The sequence below is a fragment of the Anomaloglossus baeobatrachus genome, chromosome 5 (assembly GCF_048569485.1).
Source record: "Anomaloglossus baeobatrachus isolate aAnoBae1 chromosome 5, aAnoBae1.hap1, whole genome shotgun sequence".
NCBI lineage: Eukaryota > Metazoa > Chordata > Amphibia > Anura > Aromobatidae > Anomaloglossus > Anomaloglossus baeobatrachus.
In genome coordinates, this window is record NC_134357.1 from 30,912,364 (window position 1) to 30,930,043 (window position 17,680).

General features: G+C 51.3%; 1 protein-coding gene across 1 annotated transcript in view; it reads right to left on the reverse strand.

Moving 5' to 3' along the window:
- Nucleotides 1–2,786: 2,786 nt before the first annotated feature.
- ARMH3 (armadillo like helical domain containing 3) overlaps nucleotides 2,787–17,680 on the reverse strand; it is a 116,165-nt gene continuing 101,271 nt past the window's right edge. Inside the window, 9 exon segments of the mRNA XM_075348368.1 lie at nucleotides 2,787–4,178; nucleotides 6,962–7,078; nucleotides 7,492–7,570; nucleotides 8,521–8,596; nucleotides 8,975–9,101; nucleotides 9,231–9,313; nucleotides 10,927–11,015; nucleotides 12,401–12,461; nucleotides 12,929–12,998. Of these exon segments, the coding sequence (XP_075204483.1) occupies nucleotides 4,086–4,178; nucleotides 6,962–7,078; nucleotides 7,492–7,570; nucleotides 8,521–8,596; nucleotides 8,975–9,101; nucleotides 9,231–9,313; nucleotides 10,927–11,015; nucleotides 12,401–12,461; nucleotides 12,929–12,998 (795 nt within the window). The 3' untranslated portion in view covers nucleotides 2,787–4,085.

Consider the following 17,680-nt stretch of genomic DNA (forward strand, 5'->3'; position numbering starts at 1 on the left):
GGAGAACCCGCCCTTACCCCTGACAGGCAGGCCCGGGGGCGGGATTTTTGCGACTAGGCCGCGGTGAAGCCGGGACTAAATTTGAGGCCGCGCCCGACAATCAGGCACGGTCGGCGCGGAAGTCCACCGGCCTCCTTAGTTTTAAAACTACCGCGGCTCCCGGGAAGAAGGTGCGCTCTCTGTACGATCCCCGACAGGGATACAGAGTACCTTTAAGTTGCAGGGCCCGGTCCCTGGGGTTGAAGAGGCTCCGGTCCGTCAGGTTCCCTCAGGGGCTGCGGATGGAGCACGGTCCCAGTAAATGGAAGACCGCTCAGGATCCCACTTCTCCCAGAGCCGCTAAGGGATGGTGAAGGAGACGGCATGTGGCTCCGGCCTCTGTACCCGCAATGGGTACCTCAACCTTAACAACACCGCCGACATAGTGGGGTGAGAAGGGAACATGCCGGGGACCCCGTGGGGGTCCTCTTTTCTTCCAACCGACAAAAAATAAGTCTGAGAATTCATGAGTGGATGTGTGCCTCCTTCCACACAAAGCATAAAACTGAGGAGCCCGTGGTCCACGGGAGGGTGTATAGGCAGAGGGGAGGGGTTACACTTTTTAAAGTGTAATACTTTGTGTGGCCTCCAGAGGCAGAAGCTATACACCCAATTGTCTGGGTCTCCCAATGGAGCGACAAAGAAAACATCTTTAAAGGATTTGTACAAAGATTAGATGTTACCCCTGTACTGTAAATGGGGGGTCCGACTGGTGTGACCTGCACCGATGCCAAGATTTGGGGATCTGAACTGAGTGGGGGCAGAGCATGTGCACCCCGCTGCATTCATTCTTAATGGGAGGCAGGAATCGTGGGGGCAGAGTGTTCGGACCGCCATCAATAGGGCAGTTATCCTATGGATACAGCGGTAACGTCTAATCTTGGTACATACATCAAAGACTTCTTGCTTCGATTTGATTTGTGTTTTGTCTTTTATGATTTGTGTGGCTAAATAATTCAGTAAGTGTCAGGGGCGAGAAGCCTTTGATAAACTTTACGCTTTTTGTCTAAAAATACATTTTGTTTTGATCACTTTATGCAACAACCACAAACACGACCTCTCGTTACCTCTGCTGTGAGCACACTGCCCCCTAGTGGGGACAAGGCACAATGTCTCACATCTACGGGAATTTTTTTCTCCTTCATCCAGAAGAGCATTTGTAATGTGATGCTAATGGGGGGAGGCCGGGGTCACAGTCTCCGTTATTGGATGGGGCTAAGGTCCGGGCTCTGTGCGGCCATCATGGTCTCCCCCTCAGTGTCTGCATGGAGCTTGTGCACTGGGCACAGTCATGGGGAACAGAGAAGGGTCTTCACCAAACTGTTCCCACAAAGCTGAAGTTACAAGTTTCCGCAATGTCTTGTGCTGAAGTATTAAGATTTGGCTTCACTAGAACTAAGGTGTCAACCCCTGAATAAAGCCTGGAGCATTATCCTCCTCCACCATCTGTACAGAGGGAACAATGCAGTCAGGGGGTAACGTCCTCCATTCACCAAACCCAGACTCCTCCATGAGACGCAGATAGAGAAGAGTGATCCATCACTGCACAGAACACGTCTCCGTCAGAGTCCAGAGGTGGCGGCTTTACACCACTTCATACGATGGTCGACATTGTGCTTGGTGATGTATGGCTCGGCATTGAGCTTGGTGATGTATGGCTCAGCATTGTGCTTGGTCATGTATGGCTCAGCATTGTGCTTGGTCATGTATGGCTTAGTATTGTGCTTGGTCATGTATGGCTCGGCATTGTGCTTGGTGATGTACGGCTCGGCATTGTGCTTGGTGATGTACGGCTCGGCATTGTGCTTGGTCATGTACGGCTCGGCATTGGGCTTGGTGATGTATGGCTCGGCATTGTGCTTGGTGATGTATGGCTCGGCATTGTGCTTGGTGATGTATGGCTCGGCATTGTGCTTGGTGATGTATGGCTCGGCATTGTGCTTGGTGATGTACGGCTCGGCACTGTGCTTGGTGATGTACGGCTCGGCACTGTGCTTGGTGATGTACGGCTCGGCATTGTGCTTGGTGATGTACGGCTCGGCATTGTGCTTGGTGATGTATGGCTCAGCATTGTGCTTGGTGATGTACGGCTCAGCATTGCGCTTGGTGGTGTATGGCTCAGCATTGTGCTTGGTGATGTATGGCTCAGCATTGTGCTTGGTGATGTATGGCTCAGCATTGTGCTTAGTGATGTACGGCTCAGCATTGCGCTTGGTGGTGTATGGCTCAGCATTGTGCTTGGTGATGTACGGCTCGGCATTGTGCTTGGTGATGTATGGCTCAGCATTGTGCTTGGTGATGTATGGCTCAGCATTGTGCTTAGTGATGTACGGCTCAGCATTGCGCTTGGTGGTGTATGGCTCAGCATTGTGCTTGGTGATGTACGGCTCAGCATTGTGCTTGGTGATGTATGGCTCGGCATTGTGCTTGGTGATGTATGGCTCAGCATTGTGCTTGGTGATGTATGGCTCGGCATTGTGCTTGGTGATGTACGGCTCGGCACTGTGCTTGGTGATGTACGGCTCGGCATTGTGCTTGGTGATGTATGGCTCGGCATTGCGCTTGGTGATGTACGGCTCAGCATTGCGCTTGGTGGTGTACGGCTCAGCATTGTGCTTGGTGATGTACGGCTCAGCATTGTGCTTGGTGATGTACGGGTCGGGGGTTACACACTGGGGGAAATAGAACTGAATGAGAAATCCCCCCCGATAGATGATGATAATAATAATACTATAGATCAGTCAGTATAAGGAAGAACACAATTGTGATTTTATTTCCATCTTCCTGGAGGTCTCTATATAATCACCATGAATGAAGGGCACCAGATATTTCCAATCACAGCCCCAGATAACAGAACGTCTGGAGCAAATCTTATAAATGATCGATTAAAAAACAGAAATTCTAATAGTTCTAACGAACAGAACAAAGTAAAAGGAACACAAAGCAATAAATTAAAACGACACAAACAGTTCAGCTGGAAGACATTACATCGCCCGTACAGAGCGACATGACAGCGGCCACCGAGGGCGGCGGGCCGGGCGGACCCTCATGGATAATGATAGGGATGATCCCTACTCTGGTTACTATGTGTTCAGGGCCTGAGGGGGAAGATGCACAACACAAGGTTCAGATCTCTGGGGTTCTTTGAAGCCCCTCAGACTCTTGGGTCAAAGGCAGAAGGGTCCGTGGCGATTACAGAGCCCCCCTGCTGGGACGGCCGGCAGAAATCCGGCAGCAGATCTTTGACCTCCATGGAGGGAGGTTGATGTCACTTAAAGAGTACAATTAAATCTTGAATATAGGAGGTTGCTCATTGAACGTTACAATTAAAAGGGATTTTTGTTAATAAAGGCAAAAATTGAGATGGATGAAAAACGTCTTTTGAGAAAAAACACCGCAGAAGGGGTCATTGACATCGCGGCTCACTTCAGCACCGGGAGGCGGCTGATGCCAAGTCCTGACATAGCCGGCAGGGTGCAAGATCGGCAGGTTTATTCAATAGACCCGGCGCCCTCCAGGTATGGTAGGACACGGCCTCATCCCCTCTCAATGAGGAGCTCTGCGGCACTAAAACCCCCCAAACCTTTTTGAATCGGGCCGTATATGACAAAGAAAAGGGGACCTTGGTGAACACAGGACCCAATAAAGACTCAGCCTTAATTTGGACCTAATCTATGAAAATTATATATATATATAGAAGAGAAATAGGACAAACATTTTTTTTAAAGTCTAACATGGGACCTTCACAAAAATAACAGGATGTTTTATTGATCACAACATTTCGCGATCCTCCCGACGTTCCCGCTCTGTATTCGTGGCTCTGAAACTTCAGAATTCTTGTAAAAAAAATGTTGGAAAATCGAGGTCTTCTTCGATCGTCTCAACGGTTGTTCTTCCCATCCTGTACAGAGCTGACGCAGGGGGAAACTTCAGTAGTTGCCCGTCATTAGTCCATGTATATAGGAGTGCTGCCTGCAAGTGTCGCCCCCCCCCGGTGAGGGATGGTGGTGGGCACAAGTCCCGATGGCTGAACATTACGGGAGGTCTCAGGAGATGGTGGAGAATTCTTTCAGTAGTGTCTCTTGGCTCAGGGTGTTTAAGGCGAGGTTTCTCCGTACGTTCATGCTAATTGATCGAGCCTGAAAGATAAGGAGCAGTCATTTAGGTTTTGGCTGCAGTCCTGCGCAAGATTGATTTTTACATCTTGGTGCTACTTTGATGGAAAGTCACAGATGTCCTCAGGTTACCGGCTCCCTGCCGTCTCAGCGCCGCCGGCTCCCTGCAGTCTCAGCGCCGCCGGCTCCCTGCAGTCTCAGAGCCGCCGGCTCCCTGCAGTCTCAGAGCCGCCGGCTCCCTGCAGTCTCAGAGCCGCCGGCTCCCTGCAGTCTCAGAGCCGCCGGCTCCCTGCAGTCTCAGAGCCGCCGGCTCCCTGCAGTCTCAGAGCCGCCGGCTCCCTGCAGTCTCAGAGCCGCCGGCTCCCGGCAGTCTCAGAGCCGCCGGCTCCCGGCAGTCTCAGAGCCGCCGGCTCCCGGCAGTCTCCGAGCGGCCGGCTCCCGGCAGTCTCCGAGCGGCCGGCTCCCGGCAGTCTCCGAGCGGCCGGCTACCGGCAGTCTCCGAGCGGCCGGCTACCGGCAGTCTCCGAGCGGCCGGCTCCCGGCAGTCTCCGAGCGGCCGGCTACCGGCAGTCTCCGAGCGGCCGGCTACCGGCAGTCTCCGAGCGGCCGGCTACCGGCAGTCTCCGAGCGGCCGGCTCCCTGCAGTCTCCGAGCGGCCGGCTCCCGGCAGTCTCCGAGCGGCCGGCTCCAGGCAGTCTCCGAGCGGCCGGCTACCGGCAGTCTCCGAGCGGCCGGCTACCGGCAGTCTCCGAGCGGCCGGCTACCGGCAGTCTCCGAGCGGCCGGCTACCGGCAGTCTCCGAGCGGCCGGCTACCGGCAGTCTCCGAGCGGCCGGCTACCGGCAGTCTCCGAGCGGCCGGCTACCGGCAGTCTCCGAGCGGCCGGCTCCCTGCAGTCTCCGAGCGGCCGGCTCCCTGCAGTCTCCGAGCGGCCGGCTACCTAGACAAGGAGCGCAGATGCACAGGTTTTGTGCTTCAGGGCCAGAAAGTGCCGCTTTATCCGGACAACTTTAGGGTCACTGCGCTTCTCTCCTGCTGCAGAGGCCCCAAGCTCCCAAAGCTTCCAGCATGGGGAGCACACAGTTTGGACTGGTGGATAAGTGATGGCACTGGTCCAAACCATCAGTCTTCAGGAGAGCCCCGCTTCCGCAATGCAAGAAGCCCAAAGTTAGGAGAGCGATGAGAACCTCCCTTGAAAAGAGTTGTGCAGGTAGTGGTCAAACCCTGTAAAGGGAGGTTCTCAGTGCTCCCGTATTTCCTGGCTTCTTGCATTGGGGAAGAAGGGCTATGCTGAAGACTGACAGTTCGCACCAGTACCATCATTGATGGCACTGGTGCGCAATACAAGAAGCCAGAAAATCCGGAAGCTATGAGAACCTCCCTTTAAAGCCTTTATGCTACCTAGACATCCCCATTTTTAAATAAATCCCCCCCCCCCCCTTGTAAACTAAATATGATAGATGCTGGATACTCCCCTGCTGCACCGGTCCCCCAGGGCTCATGTGATACCGTTATGCCATGTGAGCTGTGCAGCCAATCAGTGGCTACAATTGAGCAGCTGAGCACTTGCTTCCCTCAAACAAGAGGAAGTATTCAGTGCATGATATCCCGATAGCACCCGCTCGTTGGCTCTACGGCTGCTCACAAGACAGGAAAGTAAAGAGTAGCTGTCATTTTTATTTTACAAGAAGGAATACTTATCTTAAAGGGGTTGTCCACTATTTTTACACTAATGACCTATCCTTTGGATAAGTCATCAATGTCTGATAGTCCAGGATCCGACACCCTGCACCCACACCGATCAGTTGTTCTCAGTCTCGATGGCAGAAGCAGGCATCCGGAAATGCTCAGTTCCGGGGCTGCTCCATCTTCTGATAGTGGCTGCGGCCGGGTACTGCAAATCCGCCTCCTATTGATCTGAATAGTAGCTGTATGTGCAGTACCCGGCCGCAGCCACTATCAGAAGATGCAGCAGCTCCGGAACTGAGCATTTCCAGCTGCCTCCAGGACTGGGAGCAGATTTTTGGCAGAGGTGTGGAGTGTGGACCCCGTCCGATCAGAAATTGATAATCTATCCTTTACACGCTGCGACATCGGTAACGATATATCGTCGTGGTCACGTCGTTAGTGGCGCACATCCGGCGCCATTACTGTCATCACAGCGTGTGCCACAAATGAGCGACAATCAACGAGCACAAAAACGTGAAATATCGTTGCTCGTTGACACGTCGCTCATTTCCTTAATATCGTTGCTGCTGCCGGTACGATGTTGTTCGTCGTTCCTGCGGCGTCACACATCGCTACGTGTGACACCGCAGGAGCGAGGAACATCTCCTCACCTACCTCCACTGGCAATGCGGAAGGAAGGAGGTGGGCGGGATGTTACGTCCCGCTCATCTCCGCCACTCCGCTTCTATTGGCCGGCCGCTTAGTGACGTCGCGGTGACGCCGAACGCATCTCCCCCTTGAGGGAGGGATTGTTCGGCGGTCACAGCGACGGCGCTGCACAGGTATGTGCGTGTGACGCTGCCGTAGCGATAATGTTCGCTACGGCAGTGATCACCAAATGTCGCATGTACGACGGGGGCGGGCGCTATCGCGCTCGACATCGCTAGCGATGTCGCAGCGCGTAAAGCCCCCTTTAGGATAAGCCATCAATGTAAAAGTGGGGGACAACCCCTTTAAAAAGAGCCTTTCCAGGTAAGGGGCAAACCCTTTAAGATCTACAATGTAGTCCACAAACAGCATCTCATATCTCAGCTTCCTGCGAGTCTGATGTAAGGAAATGGGATAATGGGCCGAACTCACCAGCTCCTTAAAGAACGCGGCCTCCTTGTGCTGCTCGGAGTATCGTTCGTACTGGTCAAGCCCGTCCTGGAGTTTCAAGGTCAAGGTGTCGTAGTTGGAGCGTACGACTTCTAATACCTGTCGGTCACATGGAGAGTAGAGGGGAAAAACAACACCAAAAATTAGAGAATTATAAAAAAGCAACAGCGAGACCCCCAAGTGCTCCTGCCTTTACATATAGTCATTAGACCGAAACGCCTTCAATCAGCAATGATAAGTTGTCATCACTATCTGATGGGTGGAGGTCTAAAAGTTCGGCCCCAACGCCACCCTCTTGGTACTCCTGAGAAGTCCCTCTTTTCTGTACATTATATGGTAAAGTGAATGTTCCTTTTGAATGACAGCAGAGATCTGATCAATAACGGCCATAACTGCACAATAAATAACCGAAAGAGGAGAACCCCTTTAAGTAAATCCATGACATGTCTCCACCCCTGAGCAAGAAACAGATCCGCCCCCGCTTAATTATAAAAACTAAATATAAAGCCTACCTGTTCCTCTGATAACTGAGAGATGTGGTTCACAGAGGCATAGGACTCGATTTTTGGGTTAAAATGATTTATAATGGCCCTGGATAACAAAAAAATAAAAAAAAAAGAAGTCATTTAAATAAAATACATGTGAACATGTACTTGGCTCCCTGACCACTGCAGCCAATCAACAGTCTTCCTTCTTCCTTCAGAGCTATCAAGGCTGCAGCCAATCAGCGGTCGGCCAGGAGACAAAGTGACAACAGTGCTGACACACCGGCCGTCCGGGGGGAGGGTGCACCGCCCGGAGACAAAGTGCCAACAGTGCTGACATGTCACCCATCCGGGTGGAGGCTGCACCGCCAGGAGACAACGTGTCGATACATCGCCCATCCGGGAGGAGGGTGCATCGCCAGGAGACAACGTGCCGATACATCGCCCATCCGGGAGGAGGGTGCACTGCCAGGAGACAACGTGTCGATACATCGCCCATCCGGGAGGAGGGTGCACCGCCAGGAGACAACGTGTCGATACATCGCCCATCCGGGAGGAGGGTGCATCACCAGGAGACAACGTGCCGATACATCGCCCATCCGGGAGGAGGGTGCACTGCCAGGAGACAACATGTCGATACATCGCCCATCCGGGAGGAGGATGCATCGCCAGGAGACTTGTCGATACATCACCCATCCGGGAGGAGGGTGCACCGCCAGAAGACGTGTCGATACATCGCCCATCCGGGAGGGTGCACCGCCAGGAGACAAAGTGCCAACAGTGTCGACATGTTGGCCGTCTGGGGGGAGGGTGTGTGTATTTTCTAAAATAAACTTTAGCCTTTAAGAAGGGGCTGTCCAGTAGTGGATGAACCCCTTTAAAGGTGCAAGACATGGAGCAGTTATGAGGCCCCACATCTGGATGGATGCCCCAACTGAAATAATAGACTAGCCCTGGACTCCAACAAGGTCACCGCTCCCTCCAATAATGTATCTGACTACTAAACCTGGAACCCAAACCATGGCCATGGATCATTACGCCTCGGTCAGCTGATACCTGATATTGACCAGCGCGTGGGTGACTTTACTGGCTGGCTCCTTCCATTGTCCTGCATTGGTTGAAAGACGAAGCACTGCAAAGAAAAAAATACATTGAATTCGCATACCTCTGCTTGCAGTCAGTGTATAGTGGCACTCACCAAATTATTTTCCTTATTCAGAAGCCAAAATCCCTAAAGATCCAGTAATGATCTCAGCTGAGAATTTGCTCCTTAAGTGTGAGTGATGAGATATCTATCATTGATTGTGGGGATCCCCACTGATCCAGAATTTGAGGGTACATCGGCGCTGCTGCACCATGACAGCTTTTTCCTGCAGAGCAGCGCTCCTCGGATACCCACTGTGCAAGAAACTGCAAGATATGTCCCCATTGACTATAATGGGAATGTACCTGACCACTTGTCTACAGAAGATCTCTGTCGGGACCATGTTACCTCCATGTCAGTTCTTACCCATAGAGTAAAGGTTGTCAAATATCTGGTGCATGCGGATGATCTCGTAGTACAGCTCGTCGTAGCTGCTGGGGGTCGGCAGGAAAGTGTCTCCGTAGGTGATAAACATGTTGAACAGATTCACCACCTGTAAAAGAAAAATGGTGTTAAAAAAAAAAAAAAAATTTGGGACAAGGTGATCATGTAATTGATGGGACCGAGGATCTAACACTCGCTGCCTCTGATGGCACAAGTCAGCACATAGGGGCGCACTTACCATCAAAGCCAACGTGAAGATGTTGTGTTTGGCCAGGAGAACGGTCTCATAAGACATGAGGAATTTCAGCAAATTAATCAGAGCTGCAAAGAAGCAGAAATAATAATGTAAGAGAGCGGATATGGAGACGTTACAACCCGGCTCGCCCTACTCCTCAGCTCAGGAGTTGCACTTTTACGCTTTATTCTAGGGTTAAAGTGATTTAATACGACCCTGGACAGAGCCCTATGTAGCTGTGAATCACATCTCAGCGATCAGAGGGACAGGTGCGCACCGTTTAGTATTTCTTAATCTAAGCAGGGGCGGGTCTCGACTTCTTGCTCAGGGGCGGAGACTTTTTTTAAAAAAAAAATCCTTAAGAAGGGGAGTTTTTTCTGTTACCGCAATAATATTGGAAAATTGTAAAACTTGTCATCATAAAAGGAATCTCATGCTGTTCGCTAGCCTCCCACTGACCTATGGGACTGGCAGAGGGTTCTATAAAAATCTTTGCAGGACCACTGCCGACTAGAGCTCAAAAGACCCCGTCCTAAATGCTGGAATCCCCAGCGCTCCTTCTGATTAGTAGGTCCATACAACATTGCACCAGACCGACTAGTCAAAAAAGGAGCAGTGGATGCCAGAAGATGGTTCACATGGCTCTGTACTGGCATCCAAGGATGACCGAAGTGGCTGCTGGGCCAGGGTCCTGCGAATCATTTTGCTCAACTCCAATGTTGGAGATATTGGATTTCCCTTTCTCCATCAGTCCCATAGGCAATGAATGGAGTGTTGTTGTGAACATGTGACCATTCAAATGGGGGCGTTCATGGCAGTGATCTCTGGATCTGTAGCTGGTTACGGTGGGCCAAATCCTTTTAAAAAGAGTTTGTCCATTAATGATCGAGACTTGGGATAGGTCATCAATGTCTGCTCGTTTGGGATCCAACACCCTGCACCCACGCCGATCAGCTGATCTCGGTCCCGGCGGCGGCGGCAGGCAGCTGGAAATGATCAGTTCCGGTGCTGCTTCGTCTTCTAATAGCAGCTGCGGCCGGGGAACTGCACATGCACCTCCTATTGATTACAATAGGAGGCGGATATGCAGTACCTGGCCGAAGCTATCAGAAGATGGAAAAGTACCGGAACTGAGCATTTCCAGCTGCCTGCCGCCACCGCCGGGACCGAGATCAGCTGATCGGCGTGGGTGCAGGGTGTCGGATACCGGCCGATCAGACATTGATGACCTATCCTAAGGATACGCCATCAATGTCAAAGTAGTGGACAACCCCTTTAATAAAAGCACCAAGAATCTTCGTGATTCAAACTGCGGGCCATAAGATGTAGTAAGCCAAATAATAATTGTATTCTACTTGTGTAATGGGGATTTCTAGTAAATGCTAGCATTAGAGCCCTTCACTAATAATTTTTTTTCCCTTCTTCCACCAAGCGTCATGCTGAATATATTAGGGCTAATGGTTGGAGGGTGACACGTATTGATATCACCTATTACACAAGTAGTAGACAGACCGGTAATGACCCGCACCACCAGCATCTCATGTCCGCACCATCCTAAAAGGAGAAGCAGCTTAAGGTTTTAGGAGCAGCACTCGTATGGCCTATACTTAGCCCAGGTCATCAGTATGAAATGAATGGGGGGTCCACAATGCAGACGCCCCACTGGGCGCAGGAGAAGAGAGAAGGGGCCGGCGCTTACCTGCCCACAGCTCCCTCCAGGTGTAATGGAGCCGCACCCGGCACTTCTTCTGGTAACACAGGTGTTTGTGGACAATCTGTATGCAGCGTCTACAATGACACAAATCAGAATATGTACATACATCGAAAACATTCACCTACACAACAGTGTAGATCCCGAAGACTGATCCTCCCCACCCCCAAACCCCCCCAAAACCCATCCTGACATTACAGTCTTAACACAATAAATGGTTAAAACTGGAAAGTGCAATCTTCAAGTCTTCTCCGTTCTTATGAAGGGATGGGTTTTTTGAGATCTATTGTTGACTGCTCCTTGCCTAGGTGACCGGCCAGCTATGCAGTCTATCAGCGGTAGCCTGTTTCCTAGGCAAAAGAGCAGTGTTCACAGGCTCCAAATGAGCGCTGCTCTGAAGCTGCTGAATTGGTGGATACAGCCAGCATCCCTGTTCCCGCATTTTTTTTTCCATTTTGCAGAAGCAAAGCAGAAAGCGCACAGTTCGGGTCAGGGGTGCAACCACGCAGCGAAGATGAAATGTCACCCCCCCCCCCCCCCTGCAAGAGGGAAGCCGGGAGGCTGGGGTGTGTTGGACGCCTGAAGATAAATGTTAAAGGGAACCTGTCACCAGATTTGGCGACTATCAGCTGCGGCCACCACCACCGGGCTCTTATATACAGCATTCTAACATGCTATATATAAGAATCCAGACCGCTGTGTAGAACATAAAAAGCACTTTATAATACTCACCTAACGGTCGCGCGGTTGGCCATATGGGAGTCTCCGTTGTCCAGTGCGGCGCCTCTTTCGCCCATCTTCGTCCTCCTTCTGAAGCGTGGGTGCATGACTCGTCTACGTCGTACACACTCGCCGGTCCCGCGCAGGCGCACTACAATACTTTGATCTGCCCTGCTCAGGACCTGAATGCCGGCGAGTGTGTATGATGTAGATGCGTCATGCACCGTGGCTAGAGAAGGAGGACGAAGATGGCCGAAAAAAGGCGGCGCTGGCACCAGACAACGGAGACGCCCATTAGGCTCACCGCACGACCGTTAGGTGAGTATTATAAAGTGTTTTTTATGTTTTATACAGCGACCTGGGCTCTTATATACAGCATGTTAGAATGCTGTATATAAGAGCCCAGTGGTGGTGGCTGCAGCTTATAGGCCAAAAAAGTGGTGACAGGTTCCATTTAAAGGAAACCACCAGGAAAGTCACTTTCAGGCAAGACGTGGCACTTGAATAATCCCCACTGGAATGGAGCAGAAGTGCACAGCCTCAGCCGTCACTACTTTCCTTCACTATTTGGCTGCCGAGTGCTTTTCTGGCAGCCCCATAGAGAATGAATGGAGCGCAGGTTGATCACCACAAATCCATAAGTCATCCCCTATCCAGTGTAAAAGCAATTACTTGTTTTCACCGGACAACCCCTTTAAGTTGAAGCCTCCATTTAACAGGATCCGTTTTGTGCACAACTTACACATACAAGTCCATAGGAAACTCCTTCATCATGTGGGTGACTATGAACTCCACCATCAGATCTAGAAGAAGAGACAAAAGCAAAGTGTGTGACCCCCCCAAATATTCTCATTACGCATTGCTGACATTCTAAGGCCCAGGGCCCACGCTGTGTAGGTTTAACGCGTATTATCAGAAATCTGCAGTAAAATCTGCATGTCCATTGTGAAGCCAGCAAAGTCTATGAGAATTCAGAAGTGCTGTGCCCACGTTGCTTATTTTTCCCCTGCGTATTTGGTGTAGAAAGAAAGAAATCTGCACCAAATACGCAAGGGAAAAAATAAATACTAAACGTGGGCACCGCACTTCTGAATTCTCATAGACTTTGGTGGCTTCACAATGGACATGCAGATTTTGCTGCAGATTTCTGAAAATCTGAGTCAAAATCCGCATCAAAATACACAGTGTGGGCGCAGGGCCTAAACGCTGGGGATTTGGCATCCATTCCACAGAAATCCCGGTGTATGATTACAGCACTGAGGTGGCTCACCTAACACCGCGCACACCAGCGGGCGGCAGGGGATGTTCTTGTCGGCAGCTTTTTTCCGATGTCTCATGGGCTGCAAGAGATAAAAAAAAAAAAAATAAATAAATGAATCAAAAAAAAGTCAGAGAAGAGAAATGTTCGGTCCCGCGCCGCTTTGTCGATTACGACTGCTGCAGTCGTAGAGGAATCGCACGCGACCGCGGCTTCATCCGCAGATCCCAGAGTAACCGTCTGGTGGAAATTGAAGCTTCAATAATGGCACCCCAACAAAGTAAGGACAGAAAACTGCAGCAAGGATCATACAGAACATATGGAGAAAGGAACGGGCATAAAAGTCACAAAGCCGTCACATCACTCACTTTTTTTTCCCCGTAGACAATACCACAAGTTAACCTCTTAACGACCGCGGGCCGTAAAATTACGTCCTAGCGGTCATAGGGTTAATCTTCCACAGCAGCGGGAGATCGGCGCACATCTCAGCCGATTGATACAGCTGAGATGTACGCCTGCCAGGCACGAGCGGAATCGTTACGCGCCCGTGCTGTTTAACCCCTTAAATGGCGCTGTCAGTAAGTGATAGTGCAATTATAAATCGCGATAAAAGTTTACTTACCGCCAGATACTGGAAGTCACGTGACGCGATCACGTGACTTCCGGTGGTTGTCATGGTAGCACAGGGTCATGTGATGACTCTTGTAGCTCGCATGACTCACTCACTGTTTCACCGGGCCGAGAGCTGGGTGCGACAGAAAATGAGTATATCTGCTGTTCACAGTTGCGTAGCTGTGATCAGAAGATAAGGCAGAGCGATCGGATTGCTGATCCATGTAGTCCCCTAGAGGACCTAGTGAAATAAAATAAAAAAAAAAAGAAGTTTAAAAAAAGTTTAAAAAAAAACCAAAAACGTAAAGTTCAAATCATCCCCCTTTCGCCCCATTGAAAATTAAAGGGTTAAAAAAAATAAAAATCTACACATATTTGGTATCGCCACATTCAGAAATGCCCAATCTATGAAAATATAGAATCAATTTATCTGATCGGTAAACGGTGTAGCTGCAAAAAAATTTCAAATGCCAAAGAAGGGAATTTTGTTACTTACCGTAAATTCCTTTTCTTCTAGCTCCTATTGGGAGACCCAGACGATTGACGATTGGGTGTATAGCACTGCCTCCGGAGGCCACACAAAGCAATTACACTAAAAAGTGTAAGGCCCCTCCCCTTCTGGCTATACACCCCCAGTGGGATCACTGGCTCACCAGTTTTAGTGCAAAAGCAAGAAGGAGGAAAGCCAATAACTGGTTTAAACAAATTCACTCCGAAGTAATGTCGGAGAACTGAAAACCATTCAACATGAACAACATGTGTACCCGAAAAACAACCAAAAATCCCGAAGGACAACAGGGCGGGTGCTGGGTCTCCCAATAGGAGCTAGAAGAAAAGGAATTTACGATAAGTAACAAAATTCCCTTCTTCTTCGGCGCTCCATTGGGAGACCCAGACGATTGGGACGTCCAAAAGCTGTCCCTGGGTGGGTACAGAATACCTCATGTTAGAGCTGCGAAGACAGCCCTCCCCTACGGGGAGGCAACTGCCGCCTGCAGGACTCTTCTACCTAGGCTGGCGTCCGCCGAAGCATAGGTATGCACCTGATAATGTTTGGTGAAAGTGTGCAGACTCGACCAGGTAGCTGCCTGGCACACCTGTTGAGCCGTAGCCTGGTGTCGCAATGCCCAGGACGCACCCACGGCTCTGGTAGAATGGGCCTTCAGCCCTGATGGAAACGGAAGCCCAGCAGAACGGTAGGCTTCAAGAATTGGTTCTTTGATCCATCGAGCCAGGGTGGCCTTAGAAGCCTGCGACCCTTTGCGCTTACCAGCGACAAGGACAAAGAGTGCATCCGAACGGCGCAGGGGCGCCGTGCGGGAAATGTAGATTCTGAGTGCTCTCACCAGATCTAACAAATGTAAGTCCTTCTCATACCGATGAACTGCATGAGGACAAAAAGAAGGCAAAGAGATATCCTGATTAAGATGAAAAGAGGATACCACCTTCGGGAGAAACTCCTGAATGGGTCGCAGCACTACCTTGTCCTGGTGGAAGACCAGGAAGGGAGCCTTGGATGACAGCGCTGCTAGCTCAGACACTCTCCGAAGAGATGTGATCGCTACCAGAAAAGCCACTTTCTGTGATAGTCTAGAAAGAGAAACCTCCCTCAGAGGCTCGAAGGGCGGCTTCTGGAGGGCAACTAGTACCCTGTTCAGATCCCATGGATCTAACGGCCGCTTGTACGGGGGTACGATATGACAAACCCCCTGCAGGAACGTGCGTACCTTAGAAAGTCGTGCTAGACGCTTCTGAAAAAAGACGGATAGCGCCGAGACTTGCCCTTTAAGGGAGCCGAGCGACAAACCTTTTTCTAACCCAGATTGCAGGAAAGAAAGAAATGTAGGCAATGCAAATGGCCAGGGAGACACTCCCTGAGCAGAGCACCAGGATAAGAATATCCTCCACGTTCTGTGGTAGATCTTAGCGGACGTGGGCTTCCTAGCCTGTCTCATGGTGGCAACGACCCCTTGGGATAATCCTGAAGACGCTAGGATCCAGGACTCAATGGCCACACAGTCAGGTTCAGGGCCGCAGAATTCCGATGGAAAAACGGCCCTTGGGACAGCAAGTCTGGTCGGTCTGGTAGTGCCCACGGTTGGCCGACCGTGAGATGCCACAGATCCGGATACCACGCCCTCCTTGGCCAGTCTGGGGCGACGAGTATGACGCGGCTGCAGTCGGATCTGATCTTGCGTAGCACTCTGGGCAAGAGTGCCAGAGGTGGAAACACATAAGGGAGCCGGAACTGCGACCAATCTTGCACTAAGGCGTCTGCCGCCAGAGCTCTGTGATCGCGAGACCGTGCCATGAAGGTTGGGACCTTGTTGTTGTGCCGGGACGCCATTAGGTCGACGTCCGGCCTTCCCCAGTGGCGACAGATTTCCTGAAACACGTCCGGGTGAAGGGACCATTCCCTTGCGTCCATGCCCTGGCGACTGAGGAAGTCTGCTTCCCAGTTTTCTACGCCGGGGATGTGAACTGCGGATATGGTGGAGGCCGTGGCTTCCACCCACATCAGAATCCGCCGGACTTCCTGGAAGGCTTGCCGACTGCGTGTCCCCCCTTGGTGGTTGATGTATGCCACCGCTGTGGAGTTGTCCGACTGAATTCGGATCTGCCTTCCTTCCAGCCACTGCTGGAAGGCTAGTAGGGCAAGATACACTGCTCTGATTTCCAGAACATTGATCTGAAGGGTGGACTCCTGCTGGGTCCACGTACCCTGAGCCCTGTGGTGGAGAAAAACTGCTCCCCACCCTGACAGACTCGCGTCTGTCGTGACCACCGCCCAGGACGGTGGTAGGAAGGATCTTCCCTGTGATAATGAGGTGGGAAGAAGCCACCACTGCAGAGAGTCCTTGGCCGTCTGGGAAAGGGAGACTTTCCTGTCCAGGGATGTTGACTTCCCGTCCCATTGGCGGAGAATGTCCCATTGAAGAGGGCGCAGATGAAACTGCGCAAACGGAACCGCCTCCATTGCCGCCACCATCTTCCCGAGGAAGTGCATGAGGCGTCTTAAGGAGTGCGACTGACTTTGAAGGAGAGCCTGCACCCCAGTCTGTAGTGACCGCTGCTTGTCCAGCGGAAGCTTCACTATCGCTGAGAGAGTATGAAACTCCATGCCAAGATACGTCAGTGATTGGGTCGGTAACAGAGTTGACTTTGAGAAGTTGATGATCCACCCGAACGTCTGGAGAGTCTCCAGTGCAACATCCAGGCTGAGTTGGCATGCCTCCTGAGAGGGTGCCTTGACAAGTAGATCGTCCAAGTAAGGGATCACAGAGTGTCCCTGAGAGTGCAAGACTGCTACCACTGCCGCCATGACCTTGGTGAACACCCGTGGGGCTGTCGCCAGACCAAATGGCAGAGCTACGAACTGAAGATGGTCGTCTCCTATCACGAAGCGTAGAAAGCGTTGGTGCTCTGTAGCAATCAGCACGTGGAGATAAGCATCTTTGATGTCTATTGATGCTAGGAAATCTCCTTGAGACATTGAGGCAATGACTGAGCGGAGGGATTCCATCCGGAACCGCCTGGCGTTCACATGCTTGTTGAGCAGTTTTAGGTCCAGAACAGGACGGAATGAGCCGTCCTTTTTTGGCACCACAAAGAGATTGGAGTAAAAACCTTGTCCTCGTTCCCGAAGAGGAACAGGGACCACCACTCCTTCTGCTCTTAGAGAATGCACCGCCTGCAGAAGGGCATCTGCTCGGTCGGGATGTGGGGAAGTTCTGAAGAACCGAGGCGGAGGCCGAGAACTGAACTCTATCCTGTACCCGTGAGACAAAATGTCTGTTACCCACCGGTCTTTGACCTGTGGCAGCCAAATGTCGCAAAAGCGGGAGAGCCTGCCACCGACCGAAGATGCGGAGGGAGGCGGCCGAAAGTCATGAGGCAGCCGCCTTGGAAGCGGTACCTCCGGTTGCTTTCTTGGGGCGTGAGTGAGTCCGCCAGGAATCAGAGCTCCTTTGCTCTTTCTGAGTCCCTTTGGACGAGGAGAATTGGGGCTTGCCCGAGCCTCGAAAGGACCGAAACTTTGACTGCCACTTCCTCTGTTGAGGTTTGTTTGATCTGGGCTGGGGTAAGGAAAGAGTCCTTACCTTTGGACTGTTTAATGATTTCCGCCAATTGCTCACCAAACAGTCTGTCTCC